The 18846-nt window shown below is 33.6% G+C and overlaps 1 protein-coding gene across 6 annotated transcripts in view; it reads left to right on the top strand.

Moving 5' to 3' along the window:
• ERCC6L2 (ERCC excision repair 6 like 2) overlaps positions 1 to 18846 on the top strand; it is a 154350-nt gene that overhangs the window by 27284 nt on the left and 108220 nt on the right. For all 6 annotated transcript variants that reach the window (XM_033411421.2, XM_033411420.2, XM_004283032.4 and 3 more), the window contains exons 3-4: positions 6879 to 7001; positions 16449 to 16642. In XM_033411421.2, the coding sequence (XP_033267312.1) occupies positions 6879 to 7001; positions 16449 to 16642 (317 nt within the window). The remainder of the gene's footprint in view (positions 1 to 6878; positions 7002 to 16448; positions 16643 to 18846) is intronic.

Raw genomic sequence — 18846 nt, 5'->3', positions numbered from 1 at the left:
GTATTTTACTCTTTATGTTGCAATGGTAAATGGGAGTGTTTATTTAATTTCTCTTTCAGATTTTTCATCATTAGTGTATAGGAATGCAAGAGACTTCTGTGCATTAATTTTCTATCCTGCATCTTTACCAAATTCATTGATTAGCTCTAGTAGTTTTCTGGTGGCATCTTTAGGATTCTCTATGTATAGTATGATGTCATCTGCAAACAGTGACAGTTTTACTTGCTATTTTCCAATTTGTATTCCTTTTATTTCTTTTTCTTCTCTGATTGCTGTGGCTACAACTTCCAAAACTATGGTGAATAATAGTGGTGAGGGTGGACATCCTTGTCTTGTTCCTGATCTTAGAGGAAATGCTTTTAGTTTTTCACCATTGAGAATGATGTTTGCTGTGGGTTTGTCATATACGGCCTTTATTATGTTTGAGGTAGGTTCCCTCTGTGCCCACTTTCTGGAGAGTTTTTATCATAAATGGGTGCTGAATTTTGTGAAAAGCTCTTTTTGCATTTATTGAGATGATCATATGGTTTTTCTCCTTCAGTTTGTAAATATGGTGGATCATATTGATTGATTTGCGTATATTGAAGAATTCTTGCATCCCTGGGATAAACCCCACTTGATCATGGTATATGATCCTTTTAATGTGCTGTTGGATTCTGTTTGCTAGTATTTTGTTCAGGATTTTTGCATCTCAGTTCATCAGTGATATTGGCCTGTAGTTTTCTTTCTTTGTGACATCTTTGTCTGGTTTTGGTGTCAGGGTGATGGTGGCCTCGTAGAATGAGTTTGTGAGTGTTCCTCCTTGTGCTATATTTTGGAAGAGTTTCAGAAGGATTGACTTAGCTCTTCTCTAAATGTTTGATAGAATTAGCCTGTGAAGCCATCTTGTCCTGCGCTTTTGTTTGTTAGAAGATTTTTTTTTTTTTTTTTTTGCGATACTGCGGGCCTCTCACTGTTGTGGCCTCTCCCGTTGCGGAGCACAGTCTCCGGACATGCAGGCCCAGTGGCCATGACTCACGGGCCTGGCTGCTCCACGGCATGTGGGATCCTCCCGGACTGGGGCATGAACCTGTGTCCCCTGCATCGGCAGGTGGACTCTCAACCACTGCGCCACCAGGGAAGCCCTGTTGGAAGATTTTTAATCACAGTTTCCATTTCAGTATTTGTCATTGGTCTGTTCAGATTTTCTATTCCTTCCTGGTTCAGTCTCGGAAGGTTGTGCATTTCTAAGAATTTGTCCTTTTCTTCCAGGTTGTCCATTTTATTGCCATATAGTTGCTTGTAGTAATCTCTGATGATCCTTTGTATTTTTGCAGTGTCAGTTGTTACTTTTCCTGTTTCATTTTTAATTCTATTGATTTGAGTCTTCTTCGTTTTTTTATTGATGAGTCTGGCTAGTGGTTTATCAATTTTGTTTGTTTTCTCAAAGAACCAGCTTTTAGTTTTATTGATCTTTGCTATCGTTTCCTTCATTTCTTTTTCATTTATTCCTGATCTGAGCTTTATGATTTCCTTCTTTCTGCTAACTTTGGGTTTTTTTTGTTCTTCTTTCTCTGATTGCTTTAGGTGTAAGCTTAGGTTGTTTATTTGAGTTGTTTCTTTTTTCTTAAGGTAGGATTGTATTGCCATAGACTTCCCTCTTAGAACTGCTTTTGCTGCATCCCATAAGCTTTGGGTCACCTTGTTTTCATTGTCATTTGTTTCTAGGTATTTTTTGATTTCCTCCTCGATTTCTTCAGTGATCGCTTGGTTATTAAGTAGTGTATTGTTTAGCCTCCATGTGTTTGTATTTTTTACAGTTTTTTTTACTGTAATTGATATCCAGTCTCATAGCCTTGTGGTCCGAAAAGACACTTGATACGATTTCAATTTTCTTAAATATATCAAGGCTTGATTTGTGACCCAAGATATGGTCTGTCCTGGAGAATGTTCCATGAAAACTTTAGAACATCGTGTATTCTGTTGTTTTTGGATGGAATGTCCTATAAATATCATTAAGTCCATCTTGTTTAATGTATCATTTAAAGCTTGTGTCTCCTTATTTATTTTCATTTTGGATGATCTGTTCATTGATGAAAGTGGGGTATTAAAATCCCCTACTATGATTGTGTTACTGTCAATTTCCCATTTTATGGTTGTTACTATTTGCCTTATGTATTGAGGTGCTCCTATTTTGGGTGCATAAATGTTTACAATTGTTATATCTTCTTTTTGGATTGATCTCTTAATCATTATGTAGTGTCCTTCTTTGTCTCTTGTAATAGTCTTTGTTTTAAAGTCTATTTTGTCTGGTATAAGAATTGCTACTCCAGCCTCTTTTGATTTCCATTTGCATGGAATATCTTTTTCCGTCCCCTCACTTTCAGTCTGTATGTGTCCCTAGGTCTGAAGTGGGTCGCTTTTAGACAGCATATATACTGGTCTTTTTTTGTATCCATTCAGCCAGTCTGTGTCTTTTGGTTGGAGCATTTAACCCATTTACATTTAATGTAATTATCGATATGTATGTTCTTATTACCATTTTCTTAATTGTTTTGTGTTTGTTATTGTTGGTCTTTTCCTTCTCATGTGTTTCCTGCCTAGAGAAGTTCCTTTAGCATTTGTTGAAAGGCTGGTTTGGTTGTGCTGAATTCTCTTAGCTTTTGCTTGTCTGTAAAGGTTTTAGTTTCTCCGTCAAATCTGAATGAGATCCTTGCTCAGTAGAGTAATATTGGTTGTAGATTTTTCCCTGTCATCACTTTTTTCTTCCATCTTCAATATTAAAATGGCTACACAAAAATTCACCAATTTTGATGTTTTTTTTTAAATGCACACTGATATGACAGCTGTCACATACAATCTAACAAAATTGTTTTGAATGAAGTTAGAAGACAACTAAGTGCTACTAGAACCATCTTATGGAAAAAACAGAGCAAACCTTTTGACCAACCCAATAGACTGTCCTATTTTAATTTATTTTTATTTTAAGGAAGCTAAGAGTTAGGAAAGCTAAGTGTAATACCTAAGATACTAGTTATCTAAATTTTGAAGGTTAAACCAACATTACATTTCCAGAGTCAACCAAACTTGGTGTTAGTATATATTTCTTTTTTACATTTCTATGTTCCATTTGCTAATATTTTAAGAGTTTTGCTTCTATGTGAGTGTGAGAAATTGGCCTGTAAATTTCCCATATTTTTCTTAGATTTCCTTATCAAGGTTATGTTGAACTCATAAAATGAGTTGAGAACATTTCTCCCTTTTTCTAAAATCTGGAGGAGTTTGTCTAAGACTGGCATTATAGCTTTCTTTAGCATTGGTAGACTTTATTGGTGGCTATTTGACCCTTAGTTTTCTTTGTAGAAGGTTTGTAATTATGTATTTAGATTTCTATAATAGTTATTTGAATATGTAAAATTTCCATTTCTTCTTGTTTCAGTGTTGATAAGTTCTATTTTTCCATTTCACCTAAAATTTCACAGTTATTGGCATAACAATGTTTATTATGTCTTATACATATTTTTTTGTGTGTTTGCGTGTTCTCTTAGTTTCTCTTTTTTTTTTTAATCAATTTTCTAGGGGTCATCACTTTTAAAAATCTTTTAACAGAAGGATCATTTGGCTTTGTCAATCTTTTTTATTTTATGCTTTTTCATGCTTTATAATTCTATTTTTGTGTGTTAAGTTTTCTGTTATTTTTATATATTTTTCAGATAGATTCTTAAATATTTTATTAGCTGGTTCTCTTCTGTCCTAATATATATGCATTTAAGTTCATAAAGCATGTCTTTAAGTGTATTCCACAAATTTAATATGTAATTATTACTCATTAGTATTCAACTTAAATATTTTCTAATCTCCACTGTGAGTTCTACTTTGAAATATATTCCTTACTTTCCAAATATTTGGGGATTTTCTGTTTATATTTTTTGTTATTTCTGATTTCTTGCACTGTGACCAAAGAACATATTGTGTATGATTTTTGTCTGTTGGATGTATTAAGATTTGCTTTATGACTTTCATGTCAAATTTGGTAAATATTTTATGTGTACTTTAAGTGAAACTATGTTTTGCTGTAGTTTACAGTGGTCTATCAAATGTTTATTAGATAAAGTTTGCTTACCATTTTATTCAAATATTCTATATCTTTACTGATTTCTTTGTTTTTTTCTTACTAAGTTATTTCAAAATCTACCATTGTGCTTATCAATTTGACTACTTTTGTTTCAGTAAATGTTTCTTCTTTAGTAATTTACACTTCATATAACTTCCAAATGAATTAATCAGTATCAAGTGTGCCTCTTTAATATAGTAATGCTTTTTGCTTCAGTATTATATTAATATAGCTATATCAACTTTCGTTGGGTTTTTGTTTGAATGGTCTTTCTCTACCTCTTGTTGTAGATGTTTTTTGTGTAAGTGGCACACATATTGTGAACAGAACCTCCATACTGTTCTCCATAGTGTCTGTACCAACTTACATTCCCACCAACAGTGTAGGAGGGTTCCTTTTTCTCCACACCCTCTCCAGCATTTATTATTTATAGACTTTTTGATGATGGCCATTCTGACTGGAGTGAGGTGATACCTCATTGTAGTTTTGATTTGCATTTCTCTAATAATTAGTGATGTTGAGCATTTTTTTCATGTTTCTTTTGGCCATCTTTATGTCTTCTTCGGAGAAATGTCTATTTAGATCTTCTCCCCATTTTTTGGTTGAGTTGTTTGTTTTATTGATGTTGAGTTGTATGAGCTATTTGTATATTTTGGAAATTAATCCCTTGTCAGTCACATCATTTGCAAATATTTTCTCCCATTATGTAGGTTGTCTTTTGTTTTGTTTATGGTTTCCTTTGCTGTGGAAAAGGTTTTCAATTTAATTAGGTCCCAGTTTATTTTTATTTCCATTACTCTAGGAGAGGGATCCAAAAAGATATTGCTGCGTTTTATGTCAGAGTGTTCTGCCTGTGTTTTTCTTTAGGAGTTTTTTACATTTAGGCAGTGACAGATTCAATGCAATCCCTATCAAATTACCAATGGCATTTTTCACAGAAGTAGAGCAAAAAATTTTAAAATTTGTATGGAAACACAAAAGACCCCAGATAGACAAAGTAATCTTGAGAAAGAAAAAACAGAGTTGGGGGAATCAGGCTCCCTGACTTCAGACTGTTCTATAAAGCTTCAAGGCATATGATACTGGCACAAAAACAGACATAGATCAGTGGAACAGGATAGAAAATCCAGAAATAAACCCATGCACCTGTGGTCAATTAATCTATGACAAAGGAGGCAAGAATATACAGTGGAGAAAAGACAATCTCTTTAATTAGTGGCACTGGGAAAACTGGACAGCTACATGTAAAGAATGAAATTAGAAGATTCTCTAACACCATATACAAAAAATAAAGTCAAAATGGATTAAAGACTTAAATAAAAATATCACTCTGTTGTATAGCGTCTCCACTGTTTTTGCTGCAAGATCAGCTGTTTGTCTAATTGTTGCTTAATAGATAATCTGTTTTTTCCTCTGACCACTTTTAATATATTTCTGTCTCAAATTTTGAGTTTTTTCCCTGCAGGAACTACTTGTGGATTTTTTTTTTTTTTTTTTTTGGCTTCATGTTCTTTGTCGACATGGAATATGTTGCTTTTTAAAAAAATTATTTAATCTATTTTTGGCTGTGCTGGGTCTTCTTTGCTGTGTACGGGCTTTCTCTAGCTGCGGCAAGTGAGGGCTACTCTTCGTTGCAGTACGCGGGCTACTCATTGCAGTGGCTTCTCTTGTTGTGGAGCATGGGCTCTAGAGCGCAGGCTCAGTAGTTGTGGTGCGTGGGCTCAGTAGCTCTGCGGCATGTGGGATCTTCCTGGACCAGGGGTTGAACCCTTGTTCCCTGAATTGGCAGATGGATTCTTAACCTCTGTGTATGGCTTGATTTTTGAAATCAGTTTTTGAAAGCTTTCAGCCCTTATCTCTTCAAATACTTCTGCACCATTCTTTTTTTCTATCATTTGAGATTCACATTGTAGGATCTACACCATGTTGAAAACACTATTTTTTGATAGTTTTTCTAATTCTCTCATATTTTTTCTTTAGATTTTAATATTTGTATAACTTATTTTTCTAAAGTAATGATCAGTTATTTTCCCCCATATATATGTATACCTCATATATTTTCCCCTTAATATTTAAAACAACTCTTCCAGTATTATATTTGGTATTTTCATATAAGTTTAGTTATTCAAAGAGATTAACTTAGTTGCCCAAGTTCACATATCTGCCAAGCAACTTAGGTTGAAATTTGAACCAAGGTCTAGTTTAAATATCTCTTGCTTTTCATTGTATGAAGTTACATTTCCTTTTTTCCTATGTCTTTTTGTCTTTCTCATTTGATATTTGGAGAATAGCTGTTATTCAGAATGGTGTGTATAATGATGAATTGCCTTAGTTTATCTTAAAATAACATTCTGTCATTCCACCTATATGTATTGGATACAGAAAAATGCACAAATTTTTGAGCCAAGTATTACCCCTTTAATGAGTTTATTTTCTACAAGGAAAAAGGAATGTACACAGTTTATTATAATAGAGAATATGATATCTCAACTGATGAGATCAAGAAAGAATTCATTGAGTGAGTAGAACTTATCATGGAAGAGATGGCAATGTGAGAATTTTTATTTTAATTTTTTTTTATTGCATTCAAGGGTAACTTTTATATTATAGATTTGTTTGTTAATACAAATAAAGAAAACCAATACTAGTGGTTCATATTGTGTTTCCTCCCAGCAAATCTATTTGTACATACTCAAATTGTCACTTACTGAGTATTCAGGTAAACAGTAAAATTTTGTCCATCACGATACACAGTGATTGAAAAAATTGGATTTTTTCTCCGTAGGTTATTTCATTTTTGGCTGCAGTTTTGGGTAAAAAGGGAACTCGTGAAGATATTGAAAATAATATGCCAGAGTTTTTACTAAGAAGTATGAAAAAGGAACCCCTTTCTTCTACAGCAAAAAAGGTAAGATATCTAGAAATGTACAGTTCATGAAGCTGGTATTGCAAAAGTGTCTGGAAACTTTTAAACATTATATATTATAGTATAAATTTAAAACATAAGGATTTAAAGACATTATTTAAACATTTCTTTCATAGACCTAATTTCTGAAGGATTATCAGTTTTGTCCTCAAGTTAGATATGATTGACTCTGAAAATAGCAAAATGTAATTTCAGTTTGAATTTTGGGGGTGGGTTGGGGCTTTCAATCTTTTGCTTGGCAAGATTTACATGACTTAATTTGATTAATTTGTTAAATTTCCATGAATGTGTATGTAAAGTTAATTGAAGTCCATTGTATTGTTTTTTATCTATATGAGAATGAAATACAGACAGTAGTAGATATTGCTAACACAGGTGCCTCAATGATAAAGTTGCATAGCAGAATAATTACCTCCTGAATATATGAAACAAATCCATCCTATACAAGGAACATCAAAGTTGGAATCAGAAAGGCTAAGGTCTAGGCTTGTCACTGTCTCTGCCCATGTGACTGTTAATGCTATTCATATCCATTCTTCAGCTTTCTCCTTTGTAAATGTGTGTTTATAAATATCTTATACATAATTCTTATAAAAAATAAAAGATTTCTAAAAAAAAATGAAATGCAAAAAAGAAAGGTGTACTGTAGGTATGTGTCTGACTTTTATATTGTCCTCAGTATCCAGGAAACTGGATAGAAATTAAGTTTAACTGATTTCGTGAAATCCTTACCATATTATGGTGATGATCCACTTTCTGCACGTTTTTAAACAGTGTCTTTTACATATTTCTTATATATAAGATTGCTGAGAAGTCCAAGTTTACTCTTGTCTATGATTAAGGGCATTTCAGTGTAAAATTTTGAGAAGTATTGGCTTAAGGTATTAAAAAATCTTATTACTTTAAATTTCCTATTATTTTCAATAGCATAGGTACATTCTTTTTTTTTTTTTTTTGCGGTTCGCGGGCCTCTCACTGTTGTGGCCTCTCCCGTTGCGAAGCACATGGCCTCCGGACGCGCAGGCCCAGCGGCCATGGCTCACGGGCCCAGCCGCTCTGTGGCATGTGGGATCCTCCCAGACCAGGGCACAAACCTGCATCCCCTGCATTGGCAGGTGGACTCCCAACCACTGCGCCACCAGGGAAGCCCTAGGTCCATTCTTAGTGTCAATTTAAATTTGATCCTAAAGAAGCATTATAATTCTTAATGTGTTTTATGTTTTCAAGAGTTCAAGTACTGTTTTTAGCTTTGTTTTCAGATTGATTTGAATGTGTTGAACCATCCTTGCATCCCTGGAATAAATCTCACTTGACGATGGTGTATGATCCTTTTAATGTATTGTTGAATTCAGTTTGCTAGTATTTCACTGAGGATTTATGTTTATCAGGGATATTAGCCTGTAATTTTCCTTTCTTGTGGTGTTCTTGTCTGGTTTTGGTATCAGGGTAATGCTGGCCTTGTAAATGTTTGGAAGTATCACCTCCTCTTCTATGTTTTTTGGAAGAATGTGGGAAGAATTGGTGTTAATTTGGTAGAATTTACCAGTGAAGGTGTCTGGTCCTAGATTTTTGTTTGTTTGGAGGTTTTTGGTTAACGATTGATTCTCCTTACTAGTAATTGTTCCGTTCCGATTTTCTGTTTCTTCATGATTCAGTCTTGGTAGGTTGTCTGTTTATAGTAATTTGTCCATTTCTTCTAGTTTATCTAATTTGGTGGTGTATAATAGTGCAGAGTAATTTCATATGATCCTTTGTATTTCTGTGTTATTATTTGTAATGTCTCCTGTTTCATTTCTAATTATATTTATTTGAGCCTTTTCTCTTTTTCTTAGTCTAGTTAAGGGTGTCAGTTTTGTTTATCTTTTGAAAAAACAGCCCTTAGTTTTATTAATTTTTTCTATTATCTCTCTAGTCTCTATTTCATTTATCCTCTCTGATCTTTGTTGTTTCTTTCCTTCTAACTTTGGGCTTAATTTGTTCTTCTTTTTCTAGATTCTTAAGGTATAAAGTTGGGTTGTATATATGACTTTTTTTTTTTAAATATAGGCATTTATCACTATATACTTCCCTCTTAGAACTCCTTTTGCTGTGTCCCATAAGTTTTGGTATGTTGTGTTTCAGTTTTCATTTGTCTTAAGGTATTTTTTGATTTCGTTTTTGATTTCTTCTTTGACCCATTGGCTGTTGAGGAGCATATTATTTAATCTCGACATATTTGTGGATCTTTTAGTTTTCCCCTTTGATTGATATCATACCATTATGTGATAAGATATTTGATATGATTTCAGTCTTCTTAAGTTTATTAAGACTTGTCTTGTCTCCTAACATTTTATCTGTCCTGGAGAATGTTCCATATGTGCTTGAGAAGAATATGTATTCTGCTCCTGTTGAATGTTCTGTATGTGTCACTAGGTCCATCTGATGCAATGTGTAGTTTAAGTTCAATGTTTCTTTATTGATTTTCTGTCTGAGTGATCCATTGTTGAAAGTGGAGTATTGAAGTTCCCTATTATTTTATTGTTGTCATTTTTTTCCTCTTCACATCTGTTAATATTTCCTTTATATATGTAGGTGTTCTGATATTGGGTGTATAAATATTTACAGCTGTTACATCCTGTTGATGAATTGACCCTTTTATCATGATCTAATGACCTTCTTTGTCTCTCAGAATAGCTATCCCCACTTTCTTTTGGTTTCCATTTGCATGGAATATCATTTTCCATCCACTCACCTTAAGTTTATATGTGTCTTTAAAGCTGAAGTGAATTTCGTTGGTAATATGTGTTTGGGTCTTTTTTTTAAAAAATCCATTCAACCACTTTATGTCTTTTGATTGGAGAATTTAATCTATTTACATTTAATGTTCCATTCGTTTCCATGACCCAGTCCTTCCAACTGCCTGTTCTTCATTGAGTTTTTGTTGTTGTTTTATTTTGTTGGTTGTTGTCATATTTAAGTTTCTTCTAGGAAAACTCACTTTGTGGGTTTTCTTTTTTTTTTTTTTTTGGAAGTTTTCTCTTATGTAGGTAAAGGATGGATTCCTCAGGTCTTCAAGTATGTCAGTTGTCATCTGTTTTTGTAGTGTTCTGATCATCCGGTAGTGCCCTTCCAGGCATTTTACTGCTATTATGGATTTATTTTTATATTTGTCCTTTTGTTTTATTGGCATCAATAAATGCATGTGTTTAGTTAATCATTTGAACTGGAATCCTATAAAGAATGTTTTTAGTGAGATTACCAGTGACGTCCTACAGTATTCCCCAGAAGCAAATTCAAACAAAACTTATAATTTTGTGTGATGAAATTTACAAAAGATAAATTTGTCTTGATCCATTTAAAACCTCAGTGCATTTTTAAAAGATAGTCATTTGGGCTTCCCTGGTGGCACAGTGGTTGAGAATCTGCCTGCCAATGCAGGGGACATGGGTTCAAGCCCTAGTCTGGGAAGATCCCACATGCCGCGGAGCAACTGGGCCCGTGAGCCACAATTACTGAGCCTGTGCATCTGGAGCCTGTGCTCCACAACAAGAGAGGCCGCGATAGTGAGAGGCCCATGCACCGTGATGAAGAGTGGCCCCTCCTTGCCACAACTAGAGAAAGCCCTCACACAGAAACGAAGACCCAACACAGCCATAAATAAATAAATTTAAAAGATAGTCTATTAAATAGCTAGAAGAGAAATAAATTTCTTTATATTTATTATGCTAATGCCAAAATTGCAATGGAATATTGAAAAATTAATGTTCGAACTACTTGAAAAAAGTCCTTTTAATGAATTTAAATGTTATCGATTAAGGAGTGATGGGTTTGAGGTATGTATGTGTGATACACGATGCATCTTATATATATTTTTAACCTTTTCAAGTGTGAATAAATCATCTAAGAATGTGTGAAATAGATGTTTTGTGCCAAGAATAAATTCCTAAAGGAAAAGATACAAACTATACATTTCAAATATTCTTGGAATGATTCTTTAGATTTAGGCTGTTAAGATTGGAATTCAGTCTTTATGAAAATGAATCAAAGTAAATTCTTTTAAAAATACTACTATCTTGTATGATAAAACTTTAAAGATTGTGTAAAATTCATAATCAGTATTAATGCAGAGAGGGAGGATTTTTCTAGCAGTCATAATACCAGCATCAGACACAATTTCAATGGTGATTAAACAAAAAATTTTCCAGTATTCTATTTACTGTACACTATTTCTTTAGTTTATTATCTCGCAAATGATGCTACTTGTTTGATTTTTTGCTACTGAGTTCTTCATATATTTTCGATATTAACCCCTTGTTATATACATGGTCTGCAAATATTTTCTCCCATTTGGTAGATTTCCTTTTCATTTTATTGATGGTTTTCTTTGTTGTACAGAAGCTTTTTAGCTTGATGTAGTCCTACTTTTTGGTTTTTGCTTTTGTTGCCTTTGCCTTTGGTGTCAAATCAAAAAAATCATTGTCAAGATGTAAAGGAGCTTACTGCATATGTTTTCTTCTAGGAGTTTTATGGTTTCAGGTCTTAATTTCAAGTCTTTAATCCATTTTGAGTTCATTTTTGTGTATGGTATAAGACAGTGACCCAGTTTCATTCTTTTGCATGTGGTTATCCAGTTTTTCCAGCACCATTTATTGATATCTTGACAATATTTATTCTTCCATGAGCATTGATTATCTTACTATTTATTTGTGACATTTAAAATTTTTTTCATCAGTGTCTCATAGTTTTCAGTATACAGGTTTTTTATTTCTTTGTTTAAATTTATTTCTAGTTATTTTATCCTTTTTGATACAGTTGTAAATGAGATTGTTTGCTTAATTTCTCTTTCTAATAGTTGTTAGTGTATAAAAATAAAACGGATTTTTGTATTGATTTTGTATCCTGTAACTTTACTCAATTTCTTTATTAATTCTAACAGTTTTCTGGTGGAATGTTTAGGGTTTTCCGTGTATTTCTATGTCTTTGGCAAATAGCGACAGTTTTACTTCCTTTCAAATTTGGATTTTTTTTCCCCCTCTGATTAGGATTTTCAGTACTATGGGAATAAAAGTGGTGAAAGTGTGCATCTTTGTCTTGTTCCTTGTCTTACAGGAAAAGTTTTCAGCTCTCACTATTGAGTATGATGTTAACTGTGTGCTGGTCGTATATGGCCTTTATTATGTTGAGGTATGTTGTCTCTGTACCCAATTTGTTGAGTTTTTATCATAAATGGATGTTGAATTTCCTCAAATGCTTTTTCTGCTCTATTGAGATGACCGTATGGTTTTTATTCTTCATTTTGTTAATGTGGTGTATCATGCAGTTGATTTGCATATGTTGAATCGTCCTTGCATCTATGGAATAAATCTCACTTGATCATAATTTATGATCATTTTTGATGTATTGTTGGATTCATTTTGCTAATATTTCATTGAGGATTTTTATATTTATGTTCATCAGGGATATAGCCTATAATTTTCCTTTCTTGTGGTATCCTTGTCTGGTTTTGGTATTGGGCCTCATAAAATAAGTTTGGAAGCATCCCCTGCTCTTCTGTTTTTTCAAAAAGTTTGAGAAGGATTGGTATTAATTCTTCTTTGAATGTTTGATAGATTTTACCAGTGAAGCTGTCTGGTCCTGAACTTTTGTTTATTTGGAGGTTTTTGGTTACTTATTCAATTTCCTTACTAGGAACTGTTCTGTTCAGATTTTCTATTTCTTCATGATTCAGTCTTGGTACATTGTATGTTTCTAAGAATATATCCCTTTCTTCTAGTTTTCCAATTTGTTGGCATAAAATTGTTAGTAGTTGTCTCTTATGATCCTTTTTATATCTGTGGTATCAACTGTAAGTTCTCCTCTTTTATTTCTGATTTTATTTGAGCTCTCTATCTTTATTTCTGTTATGTCTAGCTAAAGGTTTGCCAATTTTGTGTGTGTTGTCAGAGAATCAGCTCTTAGTTTCATTAACCTTGTCTGTCATCTTTTTAGTCTCTATTTTGTTTATTTCCACTCTGATCTTTATTATTTTCCTCCTTCTACTAACCTTAGGCTTCATTTTCTAGTTTGTGTTTTTCTAGTTCCTTGAGGTGTAAGTTTGGTTGTGTATTTGAGAATTTTTTTGTTTCTTGAGGTAGTCATTTATCACTATGAACTTTCCTCATAGAACTGCTTTTGCTGCAGCAATAAATTTTGGTACATTATATTTCCATTTTCATTTGTCTTAAGGTATTTTTTGATTCCTCCTTTGATTTCTTCTTTGACTCATTGGTTGTTCAGTAGCATGTTGTTTAATATACACAAATTTGTGAATTTTCCAGTTTTTGTCTTGTAATTGATTTCTAGTTTTATACCACTGTCATCAGGAAAGATGCTTGATATGATTTCAACCTTCATAAATATATTGACTTTTTTTGTGGCTTAACATATGGTCTATCCTGGAGAATGTCGCATGTGAACTTAAGAATACATTCTGCTGCTTTTGGAATCATTTGTATATAAGTTATAAGTCAATCTGGTCTAAGTTATTTAAGGTGCCACATATATTTTTAAATTTGACTTTCTTAATTCTTTGATATTCTTGTTAGTTAATTTACTGTTCATTTATTTGCTTTACTTATGTTTTCTGAAAATATAATTTTACTTGTCATTTCCATTCTCATGTTTTATTTACTTTTGTTTAATTAGAAGAGATGATATTTATTGTTTTGCTCTCCATTGATCTAAGTGATATTGGTCTATAATTTTCTACTTTGTTAAGACTGTTTATCAAGTTTTGGTATTACTATTATGCTGCTTTTCTAAAAGGGATTTGCAGAGGCTCCTAGAGTGGATTCTCAACTTAAATTTCCATATATTAAATAGCCATAATATATCAAAGGAAAAGTTATCAATTATGCACAATTAGGATGTAAATTAATTAGATTTGGCATTTTTGAAAGTATTAAGATTGTAGAGTTAATTACAGGGAATATGCTTTAGAGTTTTGCATTAAATAGCAAAAATTCCAATTTTATGGTCTGTGAGTTCTCTCAATATAGGTACATTTTATTTTTCAGCTTGATATCACACTTCCTCCAATGTGAAATTTTTACTTTGGCTCTGGTGGTCTGTCATTGTCCTCTGCATAGACAGTGCTATTCCTACCTTGCCACTGACACATGCTTTTATTCATTATGTCATTTATCAACTGAACACCTTTGTTTTCTAAGCACAGCACAAAGTACCATAGTTACAGTGGCAAATAAGAATGTTATGCATCTCAAGGTCATAGGCTTTCTGATTTAAGGTGCTAACATGATATATCATTGTTGGTTAAGAGCTTTGGCATTACACAGACATGGGTTCAAATACTTACTTTTCCACTTTATAGCATTATGACCTTGGGCATATTATTTAACACATCTATACTTTAGTTTTCTCATCTCTAAAAAGGAAATAATAAATATTTTTACTTTATAGCATTTGTATGTGAAGTCCTTGGGTTAATGTCTGTTAAATGGCATAACTCAGTTCTCTTACCTCTTTTAGTATTAAAATGAGTTATTGATCCATTTGATTTACCTTTTACAACTTTGAAGACCAATAATGTCTATAAGGAATGTCTTAATTTTTAAACAACTTCTGGAATCTTAGGGCCGATTCCAGGAATCTTTAGGTTCATTGGCACCTTTTTTTTTTTTTTATGTTTGGGATTTTTTTTTTTAATTTATTTTAGCACCTTTGTTGGAGTATAATTGCTTTACAATGGTGTGTTAGTTTCTGCTGTACAACAAAGTGTAGATTCGTTGACACCTTTGATGAATGACCCCTCGAGTGGAAAACTGCTCAAAGTGCTCAGATGGAGTTTGGATAACATTTTCATCTTATGATATTAAAAAGTAAAAAGGTTGGGGGGTTGGGCAGAGACAATAACTGGGCTTATTACTTGGAGCCCAAATTTTTTATTTGAAGGTAGTAGGAGAAAAATGGAATTCATAGGATAAATTCCGAGCCAGAAGATGAAACTATTTGAGATGAATCACGTATGACAAAAAAGTACTTATATATGCTTGATGCTGGGGTAGAAAAAAGGAACTCTCACATTTAGTAGGTTAATCTTCTCTTCTTTTTCTTTTTCCTGTTTCTAAAACAAAGTCACAGATATGACATCTTACAGCTGACAAATGGCCCAGCTGAAATGTTTCATAGAAGAGAGTGTAGGATTTAGAGTAGTATTGTATTATTTTTTGTTTGTTATTTTATTTTTTTGTTTGTATGTATGTGTAATTGGCTTATCTTTATCAAGTAGGACAAGTATAAAACTGCAGAAAAGAAACTTACTTAAAACCCTATTAAAGATAATAGCTTAGGAATAGTGGTAACAGTAAGAGATAAAAACATTAAAAATTAAAATGGCTGATGACAACAGGATTTGGGATTAGTACAGGAAATGTTGGTGAAACCCCAAAACATTTATTTCAAGATTAAACAAATATTGTTAATCTTAATGGGTTAGGGCAGAAGTCCCACTTACATGAGTTAAGAGAGAGCAGGAGGAGAGTAAGTAGGGACAGCAAGTATTGATAACTCCTGAGGATCATTTCTATAAAGAAAGTAAAGTAATGGGGGATAGCTAGAGAGAGATGTAGGTTTAAGAAGGAACTTTTTTGTTTGTTAGGTTTGTTTTTTAACGCTGAGAAATATATATTAGAATGTGTTTGCTTGGGGTTGTATGCGGTCCATTGAAAAGCAAAATGTAATCATGTTGGGCAGATTGGGAACAGTTTCTTCATCATTGACTTCAGGTTGACAGGAAGTGATTGGAGCCACTATATAAGTTCAGGGTTTGTCTTTAGAAAAGAACATAGACAGTTCACCCATGGTAATAGATGGGAGAGCAGAATATATAGAAGTAATTATAGGTAGGTTATTGATCTAGTGATAAGAGAAGAGGTTTTCTTCTAATTGCTTCAATTTTCCAGTGAATTTTCCAGGTTATCAACTGATAGTATCTGAGAGAGGGGGAGAGGAAATGGACTAGGAAAGTGAAAAGGAAAGAGAGCTCTGGAAGACCATACATTTCAATAAAAAACCTGGCCTGCTTTGCATATTTCTATTACCCACATGGCCCTTGAAGTTATTACTGGGATCCTGATTATGCTCTCTTTTTTTTTGTTTTGGAGAATTATTTTTTTCTTATCTCTCAACTCCTTTTGGGGGGAAAATAAAAAATAGCTGCTCCTTTGGACAAGGTTGGGTATCTATTTTTTTCCTAATAAGGTGCTAAGTAAACAACAGTATTTTTTGATGGACTTCTAAGTCCAGATATATTCAATTTCTCAGTTGTATTTATACTTATTAACTACAGTGTCAAAAATCAAGGAATAGGACTATTGATATTCTGGATTTAACTTTGGGGTTCTTTTTCATTTAAAAAATTATATCATTAAATTTTTTTTCTTCTTTTTACAGATGTTCTTAATAGTTGCTCCTCTTTCTGTCCTCTACAACTGGAGGGATGAACTGGACACCTGGGGATATTTCAGAGTCACTATTTTACATGGTAACAAAAAAGACAGTGAACTGACTCGTGTGAAACAGAGGAAATGTGAAATTGCTCTAACAACATATGAAACACTGCGCTTATGTCTGGATGAACTTAACAGGTAATCGAAATAATGGGAATGATTGCATTAGTATTCTGTTTATGTCAATTTTATTTATCCCTTTATATTGTGATTTTTTTAAAGCTCTAAATATTCTTTAGCATGATTTAACTTTATTTCAGGATTATTGAAATAGACAGTTTATAATGATTAACTTATTTTCTAAGAAGAAAATCCTGAGTCAGATTTTATACAGTTCCTTATTTAATTTCCTCTATTACCTATCCAAACAATGCATGTTAATGCATAGGACTTGTCCTAAATCTCATGTGCAACCTTTTATGTGTATGATACCTCTGGACTAAAACAGTGATTTTCATGAATTATTTTAATTATGGGAGTCTGTTGTGAATATAGAGTGGCAAAAAATGCATATACATATTGAGAACCACTATTCCAGGACTATAAGTACCCAAAAGAAATGAACTGTATCTTAAGATTTTAGTGGGGAGTCTAGAGACAGGCAATTATAAAGTCATGTGAATGCTATAATATGAAACAGGGGATGTTATAGGAGCACATGAGGAGCCTGACTGCTGCAGAGTGAGGAGAGTAGTCAGGGAGCTTCCCAGAGAAGATGACCTATGAGCTGAGTGAGAATTGAAGGATAGGTAAGAATAGGAAAGAGCAGGAAAATAATCCAGGAAGAGGGAACAAACAACATTTGCAGAGAGGACTTCCCTAGTGGCGCAGTGGTTAAGAATCTGCCTGCCAATGCAGGGGACATGGGTTCGATCCCCAGTCCAGGAAGATCCCACATACTGCGGAGCAACTAAACCCGTGCGCCACAACTACTGAGCCTGTGCTCTAGAGCCCGCAAGCCACAACTGCTGAGCCTACATGCCACAGCTACTGAAGTCAGTGTGCCTAGAGCCCGTGCTCCGCAACAAAGAAGCCACCGCAATGAGAAGCCCATGCACCACAACCAAGAGTAGCTCCCGCTTGCTGCAACTAGAGAAAGCCCACGTGCAGCAACAAAGACCCAACACAGCCAAAAATAAATAAATAAATTTATCCCTTATAAACAAAATTATAGAGGCCTTCAGGCAACAAAGATCACAGCACTTTTTAATAAATGAAAACAGTTCTGATGCTTTCTGCATGTAATGACTGTAGCCTAGAGTGTAAGAAGGAAGTGGCCAGAAGACAACACCAGTGTGGTAAGCAAGGAACAGATCATAAAGAATACTGAAAGCCTCTTAGAGGATTTTGGTCTTTATCCTTAGAGCAGCAGAGTGTCCCTGAAGTGTTTTCAGGAGATTACTATTATGATAAAAATGATTATATTTACATTTTATAAGTAACAAAGCTGCTCTGTGCAGAGTAGAGCCGAACTGAATGGAGAAAGACCAGTTAGGAGGCTTGTTATGAGCTAAATTGTGTCCCCTCCAAATTCATGTGTTCAAGTCCCAACTCCAAGAACCTCAGAATGTAACTTAAGGTAATTAAATTAAAATGAAGCCATTATGGTGGGGCTTAATCTGGGAGTCCAATCTGACTGGTTGTCCTTAGAAGAAGAGAAGGAGATACGAGGAACTCATGTACACAGAGAGCAGCAATCTGTAAGGAGAGAGACCTCAGAAGAAACCAAACTTGCCAACAGTTTGATCTTGGAATTTGAGCCTCCAGAACTGTTGTGTCTGGCATCTTTTGCTCATCATCATGTTTTTGAGATTCAGCTATGTTATTGAATGTATCAGTGATCATTCTTTTTTAATGCTGAATTGTATTGTATTTTATGAATATATCACATTTTGTTATCCATTCATTTGAGGATAGATATTTGGGTTTTGCAGTTTTTGGTTACTGTAAGTAAAAATTTAAGTAATATTTATGTATAAGCCTTCTTTTGACATATATTTTGATTTCTCTTCTGTAAATTCCTAGGAGTGGGATTTCTGGGTTATATGGTAAGTATAGGTTTAACTTTAGAAGAAACTGATAAGCCATTTTCCAGAGAGGTTGTACTATTCTACTCCAACTAGCAACCTATTAAATTTCGTTTGTTTCATATTCTCACCAATATTTGGTATTGTCAGTTTTTTTGTTTTTAGCATGTATAGTGGTATCCCATTGCAGTGTAATTTGCATTTTTCTGATCTGTGTACACTTGAAAAAAGTGTTTTTTCTACCATGGTTGGATGTGATGTTCTATAAATATCAGTAAAGTCAGTTTGGTTAGGTGTTGTTCAAGTATTCTCTGT

Source organism: Orcinus orca, chromosome 6 (genome assembly GCF_937001465.1).
Source record: "Orcinus orca chromosome 6, mOrcOrc1.1, whole genome shotgun sequence".
Lineage (NCBI taxonomy): Eukaryota > Metazoa > Chordata > Mammalia > Artiodactyla > Delphinidae > Orcinus > Orcinus orca.
The sequence above is the reverse complement of the archived record's forward strand: the minus strand, read 5'-3'. Positions and strand labels throughout refer to the sequence as shown.